The following is a 21,183-nucleotide window of genomic DNA, read 5'->3' as shown; positions in this document are numbered from 1 at the left end:
TTTTGTATGGAGGTCAATGAGTGTTTAATTTGGTTAACAAAACATTGAATAGCTTATTTGATCAAATAGACGTTTTGTAATGATTAGGTTGTAAAGAGTGTACCTATATAAGTATTTATCCCGCCAACCTTGAGAAAAAAAACACTATATCGTCGTTGTGCCTGGTCGTCACTAGTTATTACAGCCACAAAGTCATAAAACACGCATATTTCTACAATGTATCTTCTTAAAATGTGATTTCAAACATAAACCTAACCACACTGCTAACATTATGCTATCTGGGCCCTGTTATCCCTCTCGCTTCGCCTCTTCCTGTCTGGTTAGGGTCAGCTGTCCAATGCATTTCTCGTCTCGCGATATTCCGGAACTCCTCTCCAGCAGCAGTGGAAGGAGAGAGGGGGTGAGAACGTTCTTATATTATACCTCAGTGGATGAGAAAGCTAGCCAACCTTCTACCGTGGAAACTACAGTTATATTCGAAAGATCCCACGATAGTTACATTATTTATATACACAAAGTAACTGGTTTGAAAAACATCGTAATTTAACCCAAATTATCTGTGCCAGTGTATTAGAGAGACATATCTAATTAAACGAGCAATGGCGTTGAAAAGAATTCAAAAGGTGAGTGTTTGTTATTGTTTGCTTATTTCTTCCTGTCATCCTGCGTTGCAACTAACGGAAACGTTAGTCAACTAAATAGTTATGCTTACAATCAGAAACGTTATAGTTCTCCACATTTCATGTAACACACACTTATTTGTGCTCCCCTTGAATACTTCACATATAGACAAAGACGAGTAACCAATGGTGGCCCTTTGCAATTGACGCATTGCATGCTAGTAAGCTGTTAGCTAGCTAACGTTAGCAGGACAGTATTTTTTTTTTTGCTAGTTAGCGGTCCTCCCATCTAGTTAACGTTAGATAATACAAAGGGGCCTGTACCAATTGCATTTGGTTGGGGTACAAGTAATATGACTACATTTTGCGTGTATTTGTTATTTTTTTAATCACTAGTTAGCTAGTCATTTATTTGTCAGACGAACCCGGTAAGAGTACAATTTGGGGCTAGGTTGCTATTGCTAGCTAGCGGTAGCTATCTTTTGCCATCTTTGCTCCATCATGAATGAGTGTGCTGGAAACTAATGCGCACGCGTGACATATGACAGCTGTTTGCAGGTTGCCAAATACTGAACCCCAATGTCAATGTTGCCATATATGGAATGGCAAATGGGGCACTGGGGCAAGCAAGTGTATTTATAACAGAATGGACAGCGTTTGCATAAATAGTTAACTAACTAGTGTACTGATTGCTGTACAACAATAACAGTGATGTCATTCCATATAAACTCAAATGGTACACTGCTAGTAAACACCATAACTGCTAACATATGTGACTTTGGTGAACAATTGAAACAGCAGTGGGCTGGTTTTATTTTGTTTGTATTCTCACTGTAATGAAACTTTTCATTAGTAGGGATATTAGTTTTGTGAATTTGGCGAACAATTGAAACAGTGGTCTGTTTTAATTTTGTCTCTATTCTCACTGTAATAAAGGTAATACCATTTATAGGGTGTAACATTATCATCACTTCACAGTATGGTACAGACGGGGCCTGTATAGTAATTGGTCATGTTAGCCTAAATTTCAAATTTGAGAAGAGGCTTTGATAGTTAATTTGGCTGTTACATCTTTCACCCCCCCCACCCCCAAACTCAGTGCTCAACCAGACAACCGTTGTCAAACTATGTGGTGTAGCCTATTTCACAATATCTGAATAAATTTCCACATAATTTTCCTCAGTCAGTGTGTGACTGTGTCTGAATCAGGGTCGTACTCACTAGAAAACAAACAGAAGAGAACAGACTGAAACGGGTATGGACTACCAGTCCAAAAATACGACCCAGTGAACTCAACCCAGATGTGACTACCTATGCCAAGTTTTTTCCAAGATATGCAGAATTGCAGAGACAACAGCAGCCTGTTTAGAAAAAATATACGGTACTTGTCAATAGTTTGGACAACTACTCATTCCAGGGTTTTTCTTTATTCTTACTATTTTATACATTGTAGAATAATAGTGAAGACATCAAAACTATGAAATAACACATATGGAATCATGTAGTAACCAAAAAAGTGTAAACTTCTTATGGCCAGGGGTTCTGCTAGCGGCACCCCTCGACAACATTCCGCTGAAAAGGCAGCGCGCAAAATTAAAAAATATTTTTTAGAAATATGTAACTTTCACACATTAACAAGTGCAATACACCAAAATGAAAAACTTCTTGTTAATCTACCCATTGTGTCCGATTTCAAAAAGGCTTTACAGCGAAAGCACAACATATGATTGTTAGGTCAGAGCGAAGTCACAAAACACAGCCATTTTTCCAGCCAAAGATAGTCACGTAAAGCACAAATATAGATAAAATGAATCGCTAACCTTTGATGATCTTCATTAGATGACACTCATAGGACATCATGTTACACAATACATGTATGTTTTGTTTGTAAAAGTGCATATTTATATCAAAAAAATCTCAGTTTACATTGGCGCGTTACGTTCAGTAATGTTTTGCTTCCAAAACATCCGGTGATTTTTGCAGAGCCACATCAATTTCCAGAAATACTCATAATAAACATTGATAAAAGATACAAGTGTTATTCACAGAGTTAAAGATATTCTTCTCCTTAATGCAACCGCTGTGTCAGATTTCCAAAAAAACTTTACAGAAAAAGCACACCATGCAATAATCTGAGTACGGCGCTCAGACGACAAATCAAGCCAAAGAGATATCCGCCATGTTGGAGTCAACAGAAGTCAGAAATTGCATTATAAATATTCACTTACCTTTGATCTTCATCAGAATGCACTCCCAGGAATCCCAGTTCCACAAATGTTTGATTTGTTCGATAAATGTAATAATTTATGTCCAAATTCCTACTTGTTGTTTGCGCATTCAGCCCAGTAATCCATCTTCATGAGGCGCGAGCATTAGGTCCAGACAAAGTCCAAAAACGAAGTATAGAATCAATCTTTAGGATGTTTTTAACATAAATCTTTAATAACGTTCCAACCGGAGAATTCCTTTGTCTGTAGAAAAGCAATGGAATGAGAGCTACCTCTCACATGACCGCGCGTCATGAGCTCGTGGCACTCTGCCAAACCACTGACTCAAAGAGCCCTTATGAGCCCCTCCTTTACAGTAGAAGCCTCAAACAAGTTTCTAAAGATGGTTGACATCTAGTGGAAGCCTTAGGAAGTGCAATTTGACCCCATAGACTCTGTTTTCGATAGGCCAAAGCTTTGAAAAACTACAAACCTCAGATTTCACACTTCCTGGTTGGATTTTTCTCAGGTTTTCACCTGCCATATGATTTCTGTTATACTCACAGACATCATTCAAACAGTTTTAGAAACTTCAGTGTTTTCTATCCAAATCTACTAATAATATGCATATATTAGCCACTGGGACTGAGTAGCAGGCAGTTTACGCTGGGCACGCTTTTCATCCAAACGTGAAAATGCCGCCCCCTATCCCAAACAGGTTTTAAACAAAAAAAAAACGAATTATATTTGAGATTCTTCCAAGTACCCACCCTTTCCTTGACGGCAGCTTTGCACACTCTTGGCATTCTCTCAACCAGCTTCATGAGGTAGTCACCTGGAATGCATTTCAATTAACAGGTGTGCCTTGTTAAAAGTTAATTTGTGGAATTTCTTTCCTTAATGTGTTTGAGCCAGTCAGTTGTGTTGTGACAAGGTAGGGGTAGTATACAGAAGATAGCCCTATTTGTTAAAAGACCAAGTCCATATTATGGCAAGAACAGCTCAAATTAGCAAAGAGAAATGACAGTACATCATTACTTTAAGACATGAAGGTCAGTCAATCTGGAACATTTAAAGAACTTTGCAAGTTTCTTCAAGTACAGTGGCAAAAACCATCAAGCGCTATGATGAAACTGGCTCTCATGAGGACTGCCACAGGAAAGGAAGACCCATAGTTACCTCTGCTGCAGAGGATACGTTAATTAGATTTACCAGCCTCAGAAATGGCAGCCCAAATAAATGCTTCGGAGTTCATGTTAGACACATCAACGTCAACTGTTCAGAGGAGACTGTGTGAATCAGGCCTTCATGGTCATATTGCTGCAAAGAAACCACCACACTACATCCTTTGCACATCAGTATATCTACTTGCACGTACATGTTTTGCACATGTATCACTCCAGTGTTTAATTGTGAAATTGTAATTACTTCACCACTACAGCCTATTTATTGCCTTACCTCATTTGCACACACTGTATATAGATCTTTTCTATTGTGTTATTGACTGTTGGTTTGTCTAACTCTGTGTTGTTTTTGTCGCACTGCTTTGCATTATTTTGGCCGGGTTGCAGTTGTAAATGAGAACTTGTTCTCTACTGGCCTACCTGGTTAAATAAAGGTGAAATATAAAAAAATAAACTACTAAAGGACACCAATAAGAATAGACTTGCTTGGGCCAAGAAACACGAGCAAATCAAATCACATTTTATTGGTCACATACACATGGTTAGCAGCTGTTAACTTCTAGCGTCGAGCAATCCCGTATCCGGGAGCGTAGTTATAGCCTCAAGCTCATTACCATAACGCAACGTTAACTATTCATGAAAATCGCAAATGAAATGAAATAAATATATTGGCTCACAAGCTTAGCCTTTTGTTAACAACACTGTCATCTCAGATTTTCAAAATATGCTTTTCAACCATAGCTACACAAGCATTTGTGTAAGAGTATTGATAGCTAGCATTGCATTAAGCCTAGCATTCAGCAGGCAACATTTTTCACAAAAACAAGAAAAGCATTCAAATAAAATCATTTACCTTTGAAGAACTTCGGATGTTTTCAATGAGGAGACACTGTTAGATAGCAAATGTTCAGTTTTTCCAAAAATATTATTTGTGTAGGAGAAATCGCTCCGTTTTGTTCATCACGTTTGGCTAAGAAAAAAAACAGAAAATTCAGTCATTACAACGCCAAACTTTTTTCCAAATTAACTCCATAATATCGACAGAAACATGGCAAACGTTGTTTAGAATCAATCCTCAAGGTGTTTTTCACATATCTATTCGATGATAAATCATTTGTGGCAGTTCGGTTTCTCCTCTGAACCAAATGGAAAATTGCACCCAGCTGGAGATTACGTAATAATTTCGTCGGAGGACACCAAGCGGGCACCTGGTAAATGTAGTCTCTTATGGTCAATCTTCCAATGATATGCCTACAAATACGTCACAATGCTGCAGACACCTTGGGGAAACGACAGAAAGTGTAGGCTCATTCCTGGCGCATTCACAGCCATATAAGGAGACATTGGAACACAGCGCCTTCAAAATCTGGGGCATTTCCTGTTGGAAATTTCATCTTGGTTTTGCCTGTAGCATCAGTTCCGTGGCACTCACAGATAATATCTTTGCAGTTTTGGAAACGTCAGAGTGTTTTCTTTCCAAAGCTGTCAATTATATGCATAGTCGAGCATCTTTTCGTGACAAAATATCTTGTTTAAAACGGGAACGTTTTTTATCCAAAAATTAAGAGCGCCCCCTATATCGAAGAAGTTAATGCGAGTGCAGCAAAATGCTTATGCTTCTAGTTCTGACAGTGCAGTAATATCTAACAAGTAATCTAACATTCACAACAGCTTCCTTATACACAAATATAAAGGGATGAATATGTACATAATATATGGATGAGCGATGGCCGTGCGACATAGGCAAGATGCAGTAGATGGTATAGAATATACGTATGAGATGAGTAATCGAGGATATGTAAACATTATTGAAGTGGCGTTATTTAAAGTGACTAGTGATACCTTTATTAAATCAATTTATTAAAGTGGCCAGAGATGAGTCTATGTTGCAGCAGCCTCTATGTTAGTGATGGCTGTTTTACAGTCTGATGGCCTTGAGATAGAAGCTGTTTTTCAGTTTCTCGGTTCCAGCTTTGATGCACCTGTACTGACCTCGCCTTCTGGATGATAGAGGGGTGAATAGGCAGTGGCTCGGGTGGTTGTTGACCTTGATCTTTTTGACCTTCCTGTGACATCGAGTGCTGTAGGTGTCCTGGAGAGCAGGTAGTTTGCCCCCGGTGATGCGTTGTGCAGACCACACTACCCTCTGGAGAGCCTTGCGGTTGAGGGCGGTGCAGTTGCCGTACCAGGCGGTGATGCAGCCCGACAGGATGCTCTTGATTGTGCATCTGTAGAAGTTTGAGTGTTTTAGGTGACAAGCCAAACTTGGGGCTGAGAACGCACCCTTGTGGTGCCCCGGTGTTGAGGATCTGCAGGGTGGAGTTGTTGTTTCCTACCTTCACCACCTGGAGGCGGCCCATCAGAAAGTCCAGGACCCACTTGCACAGGGCGGGGTCGAAACCCGGGGTCTCAAGCTTAATGACAAGTTTGGAGGGTACTATATGGTGTTAAATGCTGAGCTATAGTCAATGAACAGCATTTTAACATAGGTATTCCTCTTGTCCAGTGTGATGGTGATTGCATTGTCTGTGGACCTATTGGGGTGGTAAGCAAATTTGGATTGGCCCTTAGGGTATCAGGTAGGGTGGGCGTGATATGATCCTTGACTAGTCTATCAAAGCACTTCATGATAACAGAAGTGAGTGCTACGGGGCAATAGTAATTTAGTTCAGTTACCTTAGCTTTCTTGGGAACAGGAACAATGGTTGGCCACGGAGGTGCAGATTCAATGCATGAGCAGCACAGGCAATGGGTGTGATGTGAGGGTAGGACTCCTCTGCTTTAGACCATGTTCCTCCTGGATGATGCATTTGGGGAAAGAGTGGTAAACAGCCTGAAACTCCTGAAACCAAAAGCAGTAGCCATTGCATGGATTGAGGGAGACAATGCCATCCTATCTGATGTTCAGACTCTGCTTGCAGATGTAAGAGAAGAAATCCATGCGGCCCTGCCCACTTCACTGTTACTCCAAGCAGAGGAAACGGCAGTTCTGAAATACATCAAAAAGCGTGAAGACTTCTGCCTGAAGCCCATACACGCCTCCGCGTACATGTTGGATCCCAAGTATGCTGGCAAGAGCATCCTGTCTGGTGCAGAGATCAACAAGGCCTATGGTGTCATCACTACCGTGTCTCGCCTCCTTGGCCTGAATGAGGGCAAGGTTCTTGGCAGTCTGGCGAATTACACTTCCAAGCAAGGGCTTTGGGATGGAGATGCAAATGGCAGTCGTGCCAATATATCTCATCAACCACCTGGTGGAAGGGACTTTGTGGATCTGAGGCTCTTTCCCCTGTTGCCTCCATCATCCTCCAAATCCCACCAACATCAGCCGTCTCAGAGCGCAACTGCTCCTTGTTTGGGAACACACAAATCAAATTTATTTATATAGCCCTTCGTACATCAGTTGATATCTCAAAGTGCTGTACAGAAACCCAGCCTAAAACCCCAAACAGCAAGCAATGCAGGTGTAGAAGCACAGTGGCTAGGAAAAACTCCCTAGAAAGGCCAAAACCTAGGAAGAAACCTAGAGAGGAACCAGGCTATGTGGGGTGGCCAGTCCTCTTCTGGCTGTGCCGGATGGAGATTATAACAGAACATGGCCAAGATGTTCAAATGTTCATAAATGACCAGCATGGTCCAATAATAATAAGGCAGAACAGTTGAAACTGGAGCAGCAGCACGGCCAGGTGGACTGGGGACAGCAAGGAGTCATCATGTCCGGTAGTCCTGAGGCATGGTCCTAGGGCTCAGGTCCTCCGAGAGAGAGAGAGAGAAAGAGAATTACAGAGAGCACACTTAAATTCACACAGGACACCGAATAGGGCAGGAGAAGTACTCCAGATATAACAAACTGACCCTAGCCCCCCGACACACAAACTACTGCAGCATAAATACTGGAGGCTGAGACAGGAGGGGTCAGGGGACACTGTGGCCCCATCCGAGGACACCCCCGGACAGGGCCAAACAGGAAGGATATAACCCCACCCACTTTGCCAAAGCACAGCCCCCACACCACTAGAGGGATATCTTCAACCACCAACTTACCATCCTGAGACAAGGCTGAGTATAGCCCACAAAGATCTCCGCCATGGCACAACCCAAGGGGGGGCGCCAACCCAGACAGGATGACCACATCAGTGACTCAACCCACTTAAGTGACGCACCCCTCCCAGGGACGGTATGAAAGAGCCCCAGTAAGCCGGTGACTCAGCCCCTGTAATAGGGTTAGAGGCAGAGAATCCCAGTGGAAAGAGGGGAACCGGCCAGGCAGAGACAGCACAACAAAGCACAACAAAGCACGCAACAGGCTGACCAATACAAGGCTTGAAAAATTGGTGGCCATCCTGGCAAATTTGAGGCTTTTTGAGCCTGACTGAGCCATCCTCAACAAGGTTGGAAAGTGACAGTGAAGACGAGGCCTCAGAGTCTGATGTTCAAGAGGTGGACATTGAGGAGGTCCAGGGAGAAGACATGGAAGCCTGAGAGGAAGACAACCAAAGCTTTAGTTTCTAGACTATAATTTTACAGGTGTATGTTGAAAACGTTTTTGGGAGATGCGATGGATCATTGGGGATCATTCAATATTCCCTTTTTGTTCAGTGAAATCATCCCATGTGAAGAGACAACTCAACTCAAAGTCCAATTCATAACTAAATAGTTTTTTTTCTATTGGAAGGATTTAATCATTTGCAATTGTCTCCATATGATATGGTAAATATATCCAATGCAAAAAATATCTACATTTAAATGGTATTAATTTGCATATATTTCTGTTAATTCCCATGTATTCCCTTTAAATCCCACAAAGTTTCCACCTCTGAATATTCCCCAAAATGTGCAACCCTAAACCCTAGAATGAGTATGTGCGTCCATACTTTGACTGGTACTGTATATCTGTAACATATGACACAGGTATATCCATGACAGAATTGTTTTCCTTATCTGCCACATCAGCTAGAAGTGGACTCAAAAATGTAATTGATCTATTATTGTTCATCTCTTTAGGAACTGACAGATTTGCAGAGGGATCCGCCTGCACAGTGCTCAGCGGGACCAGTTGGAGATGATTGTAAGTAACTATGGGATAAATCCTATATATTGATCACATGAAGGACATATTTGTCATGTTTTTAAAAACAGTCTGTGCCAGCCTGTTAGAAATTCAGTAGTGTGAAATGCACACCTACACTATACACACATTTAGGTAACTTTTGAGTGGGACCCATGCAATGGGCTAGGCTATGACATTGCATTGTTCTGTATTAATTGTAACCCATTTGAAATTGTATTTAGTGTTTCACTGGCAGGCGACAATAATGGGTCCGGTATGTGATTTAATTTCCCTTTTCTCTTATTAACATATAGCTTAGCAACAATTAAGCTTTTACAGGTATTCTTCTCCTTCTAAACATGTTTTTCTTCTATTCTTTTAGAATGACAGTCCTTATCAGGGAGGGGTGTTCTTTTTGACTATACACTTCCCTACAGATTACCCCTTCAAACCACCAAAGGTGAGTTTTAAAAGCGCATAAGATCAGTTTACATTAGGAAACAATTCATAGTGCTAGCAGTATGTGCTAGTTGATAAAATGTTTCAATTCAATTGCAGGTTGCGTTCACAACAAAGATCTACCACCCCAATATCAACAGTAATGGAAGTATTTGTCTGGATATATTGAGATCTCAATGGTCGCCTGCACTCACTGTATCAAAAGGTAAGCCCCTATGAATGTTTGTCTATAGTAGAGCTGGGATGATGAATAGAAAATTGATACCGATCAAACCAATTATTTCAGACATTTTACTGATATCGATGTATACTATAAACGTATTGTTCAATTTATCGTTATTGTGAAAATTCTGTCAATTTATCATGGACTTCTGTCAATATCGCCCAGCTCTAGTCTATAGGATCTGACATGAGGTTGGAATGAAATATTTCCAGGGATTACTTCAATATAACTTATTATGATGAGGGAAAATATATTTAAATATAATGCATAGGACCTTTTCAAATGTTAGCATTGATTTAAGGACAGAGACCGCATATCTCTCCTAACATGCTAATTTTAGAACTGTAGGCTTACACATTTAGTTGGTTTGTTTACAAGGCTTACCATTTTAAGAAACAATTGTTTGACCTAGTCAATGTCTCTCCAGGTATTTAAGTTTTATTATTCGAATGTAAAGGATACACATGGTATACATCATCCAACAAAATGTTTACTTGCAGGTTCCTTCTCGACAATGCAACAATAAGAAATAATAAAAGATAAGAATACGAATATAAAGTATATGGCTCAGTAGAATATCATTTTTTTTTTGCATAATTATAGTACAGGAAGGCACAATTTATAATCTAATATTTATATGTGTTTTGGGAAGGGGGTTTTGGAGGGCCAGTGTTTAAATTGTGCAGTATTTAGTAATAATAATAAGTCTGGCAGCAGCAGTTGTTGTGTGTATCATGAATGTACCGTACATGGGTGTGTGTGGTATAATGTACAAGACAATTAGTTCAAATTCAGCAATCCATTGTTATTTTCTACTTCAAATGGTTGTCAGAATAGTAAATATATTATTCTTAGACTTGAAGGGAAATCGTTATCATGTGCCACTTTGTCTCTCCGGTGAAGAGGTGGTCAACACAACAGCTGTCATAGCAATATGGATGAAAGCTGTGTGTAGAAGTATTAAAGGCTCTTAGTTCCCCTAAAGACAATGCATGGTTAAGAGCTGTTACAGAAGCATTTGGCCTCCTTTTTGCATAATAAAATATTTAAAATAAACATTTTATTGACATGTTGTGGGGGTCTGCAGGGTGAGGGGTTTCAGATGTAGTTATTGAATTTTGATGATTTTCTTGTCAATTTTTTTGTAGTTCTCTTGTCAATCTGCTCTCTGCTTTGCGATCCGAACCCAGATGACCCTCTTGTACCAGAGATTGCACACACGTACAAAGCTGACAGGGAAAAGTGAGTGTGCCATAGTGTTTGATTCCTTTGCTTTGAAACTCCAGCATACTGGTATTCCTGAATAGGGCCTACTCCTCAAACAGTTAAATGTATATTTTAATGCCAACATTTTGGTCAATAGACCTTCATTTGATACCAATGTTTGTCAACCGTGGTGAAGGTCTAGAATACAAGTGTGCTAGTTCTGTTTTTCAGGTATAGCGCAAACCTTCCATTTTGTTTTACAGGTACAACAGACTAGCAAGAGAATGGACACAGAAGTATGCAATGTGAGAATGCCTGTGAAATGAAAACACTAAAAGAAGAAACACATGTTTAATATTAACACAAGGCAAACGAACAAGAGGGGAAACATAACTACACACTCTGGTTGGAGAAGGAAGCGATAAAAAAGGGACAGTGCAACCTGGCTGCTAAGTGCCGAGCTGCTGCCATGTGCCATTCTTCATGACTTGTATGGATCAGCTGAGCAAGGCCTAAGGGACTCCTGAAAGCACTCCCTTATGGAATACTGGAACCTCCCCATAGTCCAGACCACACCCTGACTTTAACTATTACTACTTCTATTGTGACTATTATTATCAGTGTTCCTATTCATATTCTTATGATCACTTGTTATTATAATGATATCATTGTGTTATTCTACTGAATGCTGAAACATTGGGTTTTGAATTTGGAGGGGACTAGTTAGCAGCTTGGTTCGCACTCCTTTCAACGGTACTTTCTTTGCCCCTCTGAATGTCTTGTATTACTGTATGTTTATGTATTTCGTGGCCTTGCTGTATTATTGTAACAACCTCCTCTCAGACGTTAGAAGTGCAATTGAGTTGGAGTGCTCAGCACATAAAGGTGCATGGCTATATGCAGCAGCGTGGTTCAATGGCTCACTAAGACTCTGGAGATGGTTCTACCCAAACTCTCACACCCGGACATAATGTGAGACGATTCAGACAGTCATTCTGTATCCCCCTGAGCCAATTAATTTTATCCGTCAATGTATTTGGAAATGTCCCAAATGCAGTGACAGGTAGTCCTTGGAGAGCCTGGGGAGAGGTGCTATCAAGGTGAGTTGCCCTGGGTTGGACTGGCGTCTGTGCTCATGGGCAAGAGACCAGGGAGAAAGTTCTGGAACCTCCACCACGTTTCTCACCTGTGTCGTCTATGTCCCTGCTTCTTGTCCTAGATCCATCCAGGGCTAGCATCTTACTTCATAAAATCCTACTGTAAGGTAGCACTTAAACCCTGGTAAAGCTCATCTCTTGAGTTTAACTACTCCCAGCCATACAGTTGAGTACACGCATAGCGTAACAGAATGTAATCTTGTGAGATTGGGATGGTTCATGAGGCTGGCGTTAGTGCAACCCTGTAAATACAGTAGCTCAGGTATATATTGAACTCACCTGTCTGAAAGGGCACTGTAGTGGCCTGTGATGTGATGAAAATGACCAGATCTGTGTTGCACACTGACATGCTGCTTTAATCCAGAAGTTGTCTTTGGAGACTTTATCTGACATGGGTCATTCATTAGCTTTCCCTACTCAACTTCTCGCCGTTATCACAGATTGTTTTACTGTACAACACAATGATGTGAATGTTTTCAGTTTTTGTTCATACATGCTATTGCTTTGAATATGCCATTGGTTAAAACTGGAGTCATTTTTAATTTAGATGGGAGCTTGAAAATACATTCTTTAATGACAACTGTTGCAGATCTATGTTTTTTTTTTTTTTTTCCCTTCCCCAAGTGAGTAACTTGAACTCATCTTTTGTTTATTGTGAAGTTTCATTAGGTGTTTCACATGTTTCCCATGCCTTTTACATCTTAACATGAGCTGTAACCTGGGTCATGCCAGCTGCATATTTGTTTTAGCACATGTCTTGACATTTTGTTCTTATCATTGGAACTTTACTTTCTCTTTATTTTTAGAGGGTCCACAATAGTGCACATAGGCAATACATTTGTAACCTAGTATTCTGCAAGCTTGATTGTAGTTTTTTTTGTCACTAAAATGACCACCGTTGTGATTAATCTTGCATTAGTAATATCAAATTTGAAGTAAACATAATCCAGTGGAGGTGCTGGACTAGTTAGACTGCATCTGTCTTGAGCTATAAATTGTCTGTTGCTATGGAAAGGGAATAAAAAGTATGGGGGGGATATGAGAAATTTGGTCATCGAAACGCTTAATGGATTTAGTGAAAGATCATTTAGGTTGATTGGGGTGGAAAAGAGGTTGTATTCTAGTCTACACTATACTGTAGCCTGGTTTGATTTAGGAGCCCGATGCATACTGTCATTATGAATTACATTTAGAATTGTTCATGAGGCTATGATTTTGACACACTGCTTTTTCACAATTGTTCTACAATTTAGCAGCAACAAATTGAATATCCACTGACTACAGTCAATCATCTGGCAGTCAAACCATTTCTTAAAAAGACTGAGGCAGTGAGTAATGCCACTGGACACAACTTATTTCTTACTGCTTGCTTGATTTTGTGCCATATATTGCTTTGTTTAGTTATTTAGTTTTGTAATCTGTCTTCCAGTTGTCCGTTTTGTATGCAGTCAGCCTCAATCCATCAAATGTTTCTTTCAGTATGACATCCTTGTTTGAGCCAAAGAGATACAAACTGAATGATCTCATTGGTCCAATGGGTTCTCAATGGAGGTCAAGATAGGCAGCTTGGCATGCTTTGCACTCTGGAGAACATTTTCACAACCATTTGTCAGATATCAGGGATTTCTTTACATTTCATTTGCCTGACACCTCTGACAAAATCTTAGCCTTAACCATCATTTTGTGTATAGATACTGTAAATTGCTATCAGGGCTAGTTTCCCCTAAAGGGAAATCAATTTCATTTTATCACTAGAGACTTGCAATTAATATGTAAATGGGACAACTAATTTTTTTAATGTACAGCCTTGCTAACTTGAAATTCAGGACCAGCCTTCATAAATAAATGCATCTCAATTTTATAGGTATGTCATTAAGACTTCCCATCCCCATAACAAATGATCTCCCCTTGCATACACATGACAGAAAATAACAATTGGGTTGTCAATTTAAAAAAATAAAACTCCTTTTTGTTTTATGTTTCTGAAATTAATTCCATACTCATTTCTTGACTCATCTAAAACTATTGTAAAATATACATTACCTCATCTGTGTAGTTTTCAGTGTATATTTTTTTATCCATGTCTGGTCTGACGGGCTGTTATCAGGGTTTTATCAACTTTGAAACAAATAATGAAATATCAGAGATTGGGGGAGTTCAGGTTTCTACTCCATGGTTGCCTATACTGTGCAGACAAGATGGTTAAGAAAGAGTATGGCCAAAGAGACAACCAGCTGAAGGCCATGTTGAATTGTTAATTTTTTCAGAGACAAGTCAGTGGATTTCACGAAACACAAACAGTATGAAGACTTAGAAAATGTGCTTTGTGTTCTATGGAAAACAATGAATGATGTAGAACTGACCTTCCATGGAGTTGCATTTTCCAGAGAATGTATAGAGTTGATTATGCCTTTTTTACGATGCCTACAATTTAACACATTTGCCACTAGAAATGTGTTAAACATCCACTGAATTAGTTAGCAAGTTTACTAGATACCTACAGTAGTTGTTAATTTAGCTAACCAAACCATCAGTCCTTTCTTGCCATTATGAAAATCAAATTCAACAATGTGAATCTTTTCAATATGACTTTCATTCAAAACCATTTAATTCTACCGTGCAAATATACCATGCATTATAGGGAAAGAATGCACTCTAGCATGCCATTCAAGCCAATCAGAAACAAGTATTCAACAATGCCATGGTATTAAGTTAATTGAGCTAGCTGACCTGTGGCATGGCAGCAGCGGGCGATATTGAGTTTCCAGAAGTCCTACTCAGAGATGACTCTGACCCAGTGGGAATAAGATTCATGGTGAAAGTGGATCCATCCCTTTTGGCCGATCTGTTAGTTGTATCAGGCTGGGTAAAGAAGGAGTTGGGTTCTGTCAATTCAGTCAAAGTATCCAGAGATGGACTTGTGTAGAGTTTTTGCGTATCTGCTGCTCAGTGGGAGAGGACGCTGCATGTTTCGAGACTCGGGATGAAAGTGGTGTTATGCTTTGCTCTCCGGAGCAGAGCACTGAAAGGAGTGATGAAGGGTGGGGTTGAGTGTTAAGGTGAATCAACTGAAGTTGGGGATCCCTGCATTTGGTGCGACGCTGACCCGGTGCGGTGGTGAGCGCGAGACTGAGGAGAACCTGTCTGTTCTTTTAAGTTTTGATGCAGTGTTTTGATGTGCTTGCTGGATAAAGTCATGGTAGGGTATATAACATTGGAGGCTGCTGGGAGGACGGCTCATAATAATGTCTGGAATGGAGTCAATGGAATGGTATCAAACACATGGAAACCTCATCTTTGACGTGTTTGATACCATTCCATTGACTCCATTCCAGACTTTATAAGCCATCCTCCCCTCAGCAGCCTCCACTGTATTTAAGTTATCCCGTGAGAGCTTTTGTTCCGAACCCACCATGGTGTTTCATGTTCCGAGTTCATAGTTATGTTGCATCAGTATGTAGGAGGGCGATTGCGAGGTGTGTTGTTTTGTTGGAAAAGGTGGAGCGTTTCAATTGTGGGAGTGACCATGTTGCTGGGGATCAGAAATGTCCTGTGCAAGTAAGACAGATTTACATGTCCAGGGTGAGAGCAGTGCAGAAAGTGTCATATGCTGAGGCAGTGAGGAAAGTATAGGATGGTGGGCAAAGGGTGAGGGAGCCTGAGAAGATCCCTGTGAGAAGTAGCCAAGTACAGAGTGACCTGAACAGTTTGTGTAAGGTTGGCTTGTTGCCGTTTATTGCTATGGTTATTAATTGTACAGCACAGATGGAAAGGAAATACCAGAAGATTGAATTGGTTGCAGCAGCAGATACGTTTTGGGGAATCAGAGATTTTAGTGCAGAACAACTACAGGTGGTTTGGTTTTGAGAGAAGGGGTTTCAGCCTACTAGGCTGATGGCCTGGAGTAGGTTCTGTTGGGGCCAAAGTAGTGGGAAGGTATGGTGGGATGTATTGGGGATAGTGGAATATACACTGAGTGTACAAAACATTAGGAGAACCTGCTCTTTCCATGACATCAACTGACCAGGTAAATCCAGGTGAAAGCTATGATCCCTTATTGATGTCACCTGTTAAATCCACTTCAATCAGTGTAGTTGGAGGGGAGGAGACAGGTTAAATAATGATTTTTAAGCCTTAAAACAATTGTGACATGGATTGTGTATGTGTGCCATTCAGAGGATGAATGGGCAAGATAAAAGATGTAAGTGCCTTTGAACGGGGTATGGTAGTAGGTGCCAGGCGCACGGGTTTGAGTGTGTCAAGAACTGCAACGCTGCTGTTTTTTTTTTTCACTCAACAGTTTCCCGTGTGTATCAAGAATGGTCCACCACCCAACTTGATACAACTGTGGGAAGCATTGAAGTCTCCATGGGCCAGCATCCCTGTGGAATGCTTTCGACACTTTGTAGTCCATGCCTGATGAATTGAGGCTGTTCTGAGGACAAAAGGGGGTGCAACACTATGAGGAAGGTGTTGCTAAGGTTTTCTACATTCAGTGTAGATGGAGGTGCAGTATCCTTTTTTTCCCCCATTTCCCTTTTGCCTTTTTTTTGTGAACAAATATGTTATGCACTTTCCAAACTCAAAGGCAGCAATACGCAACATAGCGTCTAGTCTGCCGGAAAGCTACACGAAGAAGATGTCCAGTCTGCCTTGGTCCCTATGGCCACATTCACTTCAATCCTCCAGAAGAGGGCGCATAGTCATTTTATTTTTTCTTCGTCCCTAATGGGAAGAGTGGAGGATTGGAACGTTCTCTTCATGATGTGGCAAATCTGGCTGGCTGCTCGATCGCAGATTAAAAATAATGGAGTCCCCCTACATGCTAAATTTGCTCAACTTTGGGAATATACTTTTTTTTGCGCTCTATTGCAGTACAACTTTTTTTCACAGCATTGCAATCACATTTTTTTTCAATTATGGAAAGTTTGACGTATTTTAATATTGTATTATTTATACAGCATTTATTTTTAACTTTACACAAAGACTGGTGTGTTGAAAGCTATTGTGTATGCTATATTTGAAGAAATACACTTTTAAGTCTTCAAAACATAAATAGGTCTCTTGTGCTGGGCAATGGGTTTAATACTGGTTACTCCACCCACTCCTTTCAATCAAACGCAATATATGGGATACTTATTGGCTTGTAGAGAACGTTTCTACCTGTCTCAGCTAAAGTGGGGTGGGAAATACTCAGTAGGGTCTCTACTGTGACTGTGTTGTACATACCCAGCAACACTTCACCCCCCCCTGAACATGGGATACATATTGGCTTGTAGAATCTAACCACTGCCTGACCCTACCCTGCTGCCTGCCCCCTCCAGTCCCTCCACCAACACCAGACCTCAGTGACCAATTCCCTTCTCCTACTCTCAGCTTTCTGGTATGTGTTAGAAAATTGATTAAATAAATAACAGTTCTCATCAATCTACACACAATCTACACACAATACCCCCATAATGACAAAGCGAAACAGTTTTTTTAATACATTTTTGGAATTACAGAAATACCTTATGTAAATAAGTATTCAGACCCTTTGCTATGAGACTCAAAGTTTCCATTGATTATCTTTGAGATGTTGCTGCAACTTGATTGAAGTCCACCTGTGGTAAATTCAATTGATTGGACATTATTTGGAAAGGCACACACCTGTCTATAGAAGGTCCCACAGTTGACAGTGCATGTCAGAGCAAAAACCAAGTCATGATGTCGATGGAATTGTCCATAGAGCTCCAAGACAGGATTGTGTCGAAGCACAGATCTGGGAAAGGGCACCAAAACATTTATGCAGCATTGAAGGACCCCAAGAACACACATCAGTCTTAAATGGAAGAAGTTTGGAACCACTAAGACTCTTCCTAGAGATGGCTGCCTGGCCAAACTGAGCAATCGGGGGAGAGGGACATTGGTAGGGGGTGACCAAGAACCCGATGATCACTCAGGCAGAGCTCAGAAGTTTTTCTCATCTCTGCAGCACTCCACCGATCAGGCCTTTATGGTAGAGTGGCCAGACGGAAGCCACTACTCAGTTAAAGGCACATGACAGCCCGCTTGAAGTTTGCCAAAAGGCACCATAAGGACTCTCAGACCATGAGAAACAATAATCAATCAATCAAATGTATTTATGAAGCCCTTTTTACATCAGTAGATGTCACAAAGTGCTGTACAGAAACCCAGCCTAAAACCCCAAAACAGCAAGCAATGCAGATGTAGAAGCACAGTGGCTAGGAAAAACTCCCTAGAAAGGCAGGAACCTAGGAAGAAACCTAGAGAGGAACCAGGCTCTGAGGGGTGGCCAGTCCTCTTCTGGCTGTGCCAGGTGGAGATTTTAAGAGTATGTGGCCATTAAGGCACGATTGTTCTTAAAAATGTTCAAACGTTCAAAGATGACCAGCAGGGTTGTAGATTGTGCAACAGGTCAGTACCTCAGGAGTAAATGTAATTTGGCTTTTCATAGCCAAGCATTCAGAGGTCGAGACAGCAGGTGCAGTATGGAGAGAGAGGGAGTTGAAAACAGCAAGTCAGGGACCTGGTAGAACGTCCAGTGAACAGATCATGGTTCCATAGCCGCAGGCAGAACAGTTGAAAATGGAGCAGCAGCACTACCAGGTGGACTGGGGACGGCCAGGATTCATCAGACCAGGTAGTCCTGAGGCATTGTCCCAGGGTTCAGATCCTCTGGGAGGGGAGGGGAGGGAGGGAAGGAGGAGGAGGAGGAGGAGAGAGAGAGAGAGAGAGAGAGAGAGAGAAAATTAGAGGGAGCATACTTAAATTCACACAGGACACCAGATATAACAGACTGACTGCAGCACATAGACTATTGCAGCATAGATACTGGAGGCTGAGACAGGGGGTCGGGGGACACTGTGGCCCCTTCTGACAATACCCCTGGAAAGGGCCAACCAGGCAGGATGTAACCCCACACACTTTGCCAAAGCACAGCCCCCACACAACTAGAGCGATATCAACAGACCACCAACTTACTACCCTGAGACAAGGCTGAGTATAGCCCACAATGATCTCCTCCACAGCACAAGCCCGAGGGACCGCAAAACCAGACAGGAAGATCACGTCTGTGACTCAACCCACTGAATTGATGAATCCCTCTTAGGGATGGCATGGAAGAGCACTAGTAAGCCAGTGACTCAGCCCCCATTATTGGGTCAGAGGCAGAGATTCACAGTGGAGGGGAGCTAGCCAGGCAGAGACAGCCAGGGCGGGTTGTCGCTCCAGCGCCTTGCTGTTCACCTTCACACCCCTGGGCCAGACTACACTCAATCATAGGACCTACTGAAGAGATGAGTCTTCAATAAAGACTTAAAGGTTGAGACCGAGTCTGCGTCTCTCACATGGATAGGCAGACCATTCCATAAAAATTGAGCTCTATAGGAGAAAGCCCTGACTCCAGCTGTTTGTTTAGAAATTCAAAGGACAATAAGGAGGCCTGCGTCTTGTTACTGTAGCGTACGTGTAGGTATGCACGGCAGGACCAAATCGGAGTGATAGGTAGGGGAAAGCCCATGTAATGCTTTGTAGTTTAGCAGTAAAACCTTGAAATAAGCCCTAGCCTTAACAGCTATGTTTAGCACTAACTGAAGTTTATTTAGTGCTTTATCCGGCTAGCCAGAGATTACAGCATTGCAGTAGTCTAATCTAGAAGTGATACAAGCATGAATGAGCTTTTCTGGATAATTTTTGGACAAAAAGTTTCAGATTGTCTCCGGTCTGATGACCTGAATGCCAAGTGTCACATCTGGAGGAAACCTTGCAGCATCCCCACGGTGAAGCATGGTGGTGGTAGCATCATGCTGTGGGGATGTTTTTCAGCGGCAGGGACTGGCAGACTAGTCAGGATTGTGGGAAAGATGAACGGAGAAAAGTACAGAGAGATCCTTGATGAAAACCTGCTCCAGAGCGCACAAGACCTCAGACTGCGGCTAAGGTTAATCTTCCAGGGTGAACAGGAGTGACTTTGGGACTCGTCTCTGAATGTCCATGAGTGGCCCAGTCAGAGCCGTGACTTGAACCTGATCGAACATCTCTGGAGAGACCTGAAATAGCTGTTCAGCAATGCTCCCCATCCAACCTGACAGAGCTTGAGAGGATCTGCAGAGAAGAATGGGAGAAACTCCTCAAATACAGGTGTGCGAAGCTTGTAGTGTCATACCCAAGAAGACTCGAGGCTGTAATTGCTGTCAGTGATTCAACAAAGTACTAAGTAAAGGATCTGAATACTTATGTAAATGTAAGTTTTCAGTTTTTATTTTGTATAAATTTGCTAAGATTTCTAAACCAGTTTATGCTTTGTCATTATGGAGTATTGTGTTAAGTTTGATGACGGGGGGACATTTTAATACATTTTAGAATAAGGCTGTAACGTAACAAAATGTAGAAAAAGTCAAGGGGTCTGAATACTTTCCAAATGCACTGTATAAACCAATAGCAACATGATTTTACTAGATTACTGCCTAAAAATGACTTTTTGTCAGGCTAAGCGATTGACCTGATGCATTTTTTTGAATGTGTAAACATGCACCCATTACCATCACCATTAGGTTAATCTAGGTGGTTGAAAGGTATGCCAGTCCATCATTGTGTCTGTCTTTGTGTACATTTCATTTCACACTGGAAGTAAACAGGGTAAGCAAAAAAAATATTTGTGTTTTGTCTTTACAACTGATATTAAACACAACAGTACATTAATGTATTGTTTTGGAATGACTATAATGTATAGGACTAAATGCACATGTCTATAACACAGTCCCCCTCCAAAACTACACATATTTGGTAAGTAGAGACCCTACTGAGTATTTCCGACCTCAATTTAGCTGAACCAGGAATAATTGTTTTCTCTCTACAGCCAAATATTCTCAACATATCAGTGTTAACATTGCATTGATTCATTCATTACTGGAGGTAGAAAAATGTTTTTTTTTAAACAATATTTTTTATTACATTTTTTATTTTAATATATTTGAATGAGTTATCTACATTGCAATGTTTTGAAATGTGGGCTTTTATTTGGAAGTTTTCTTCATTACCGTACGAGTGACGTCATCGTTTCCGCTGCTGGAAGG

At 41.2% G+C, this 21,183-nt stretch overlaps 1 protein-coding gene across 3 annotated transcripts; it reads left to right on the top strand.

Moving 5' to 3' along the window:
- Positions 1-318: 318 nt before the first annotated feature.
- Positions 319-14,094, top strand: ube2d4 (ubiquitin-conjugating enzyme E2D 4 (putative)). Of its 3 annotated transcripts, none has more exons than XM_024417566.2 (7): positions 319-400; positions 9,016-9,079; positions 9,304-9,335; positions 9,444-9,521; positions 9,620-9,725; positions 10,892-10,985; positions 11,213-14,094. In XM_024417566.2, exons 1-7 carry the CDS (start codon positions 338-340, stop codon positions 11,256-11,258), a joined length of 483 nt encoding a protein of 160 aa, XP_024273334.1. In that variant the 5' UTR covers positions 319-337; the 3' UTR covers positions 11,259-14,094. The 3 variants fall into 3 exon arrangements, with proteins under 3 accessions (XP_024273334.1, XP_024273335.1, XP_042176519.1); XM_024417567.1 differs by lacking the exon at positions 319-400 and adding an exon at positions 407-623; XM_042320585.1 differs by lacking the exons at positions 319-400; positions 9,304-9,335 and having other exon boundaries at positions 9,056-9,079.
- Positions 14,095-21,183: the final 7,089 nt, after the last annotated feature.

The sequence above is a fragment of the Oncorhynchus tshawytscha genome, linkage group LG04 (assembly GCF_018296145.1).
Source record: "Oncorhynchus tshawytscha isolate Ot180627B linkage group LG04, Otsh_v2.0, whole genome shotgun sequence".
Classification (NCBI taxonomy): domain Eukaryota; kingdom Metazoa; phylum Chordata; class Actinopteri; order Salmoniformes; family Salmonidae; genus Oncorhynchus; species Oncorhynchus tshawytscha.
The sequence above is the reverse complement of the archived record's forward strand: the minus strand, read 5'-3'. Positions and strand labels throughout refer to the sequence as shown.

Bases quoted from the DNA above. Each gene is read 5' to 3' on its own strand.
- ube2d4 (XM_024417566.2), top strand. From the start codon at position 338: ATGCATTTCTCGTCTCGCGATATTCCGGAACTCCTCTCCAGCAGCAGT. The intron at 9,336-9,443 runs GTATGTGATTTA...CTATTCTTTTAG, and splicing joins AGGCGACAATAATGGGTCCG to AATGACAGTCCTTATCAGGG. The intron at 9,522-9,619 runs GTGAGTTTTAAA...ATTCAATTGCAG, and splicing joins ACCCCTTCAAACCACCAAAG to GTTGCGTTCACAACAAAGAT.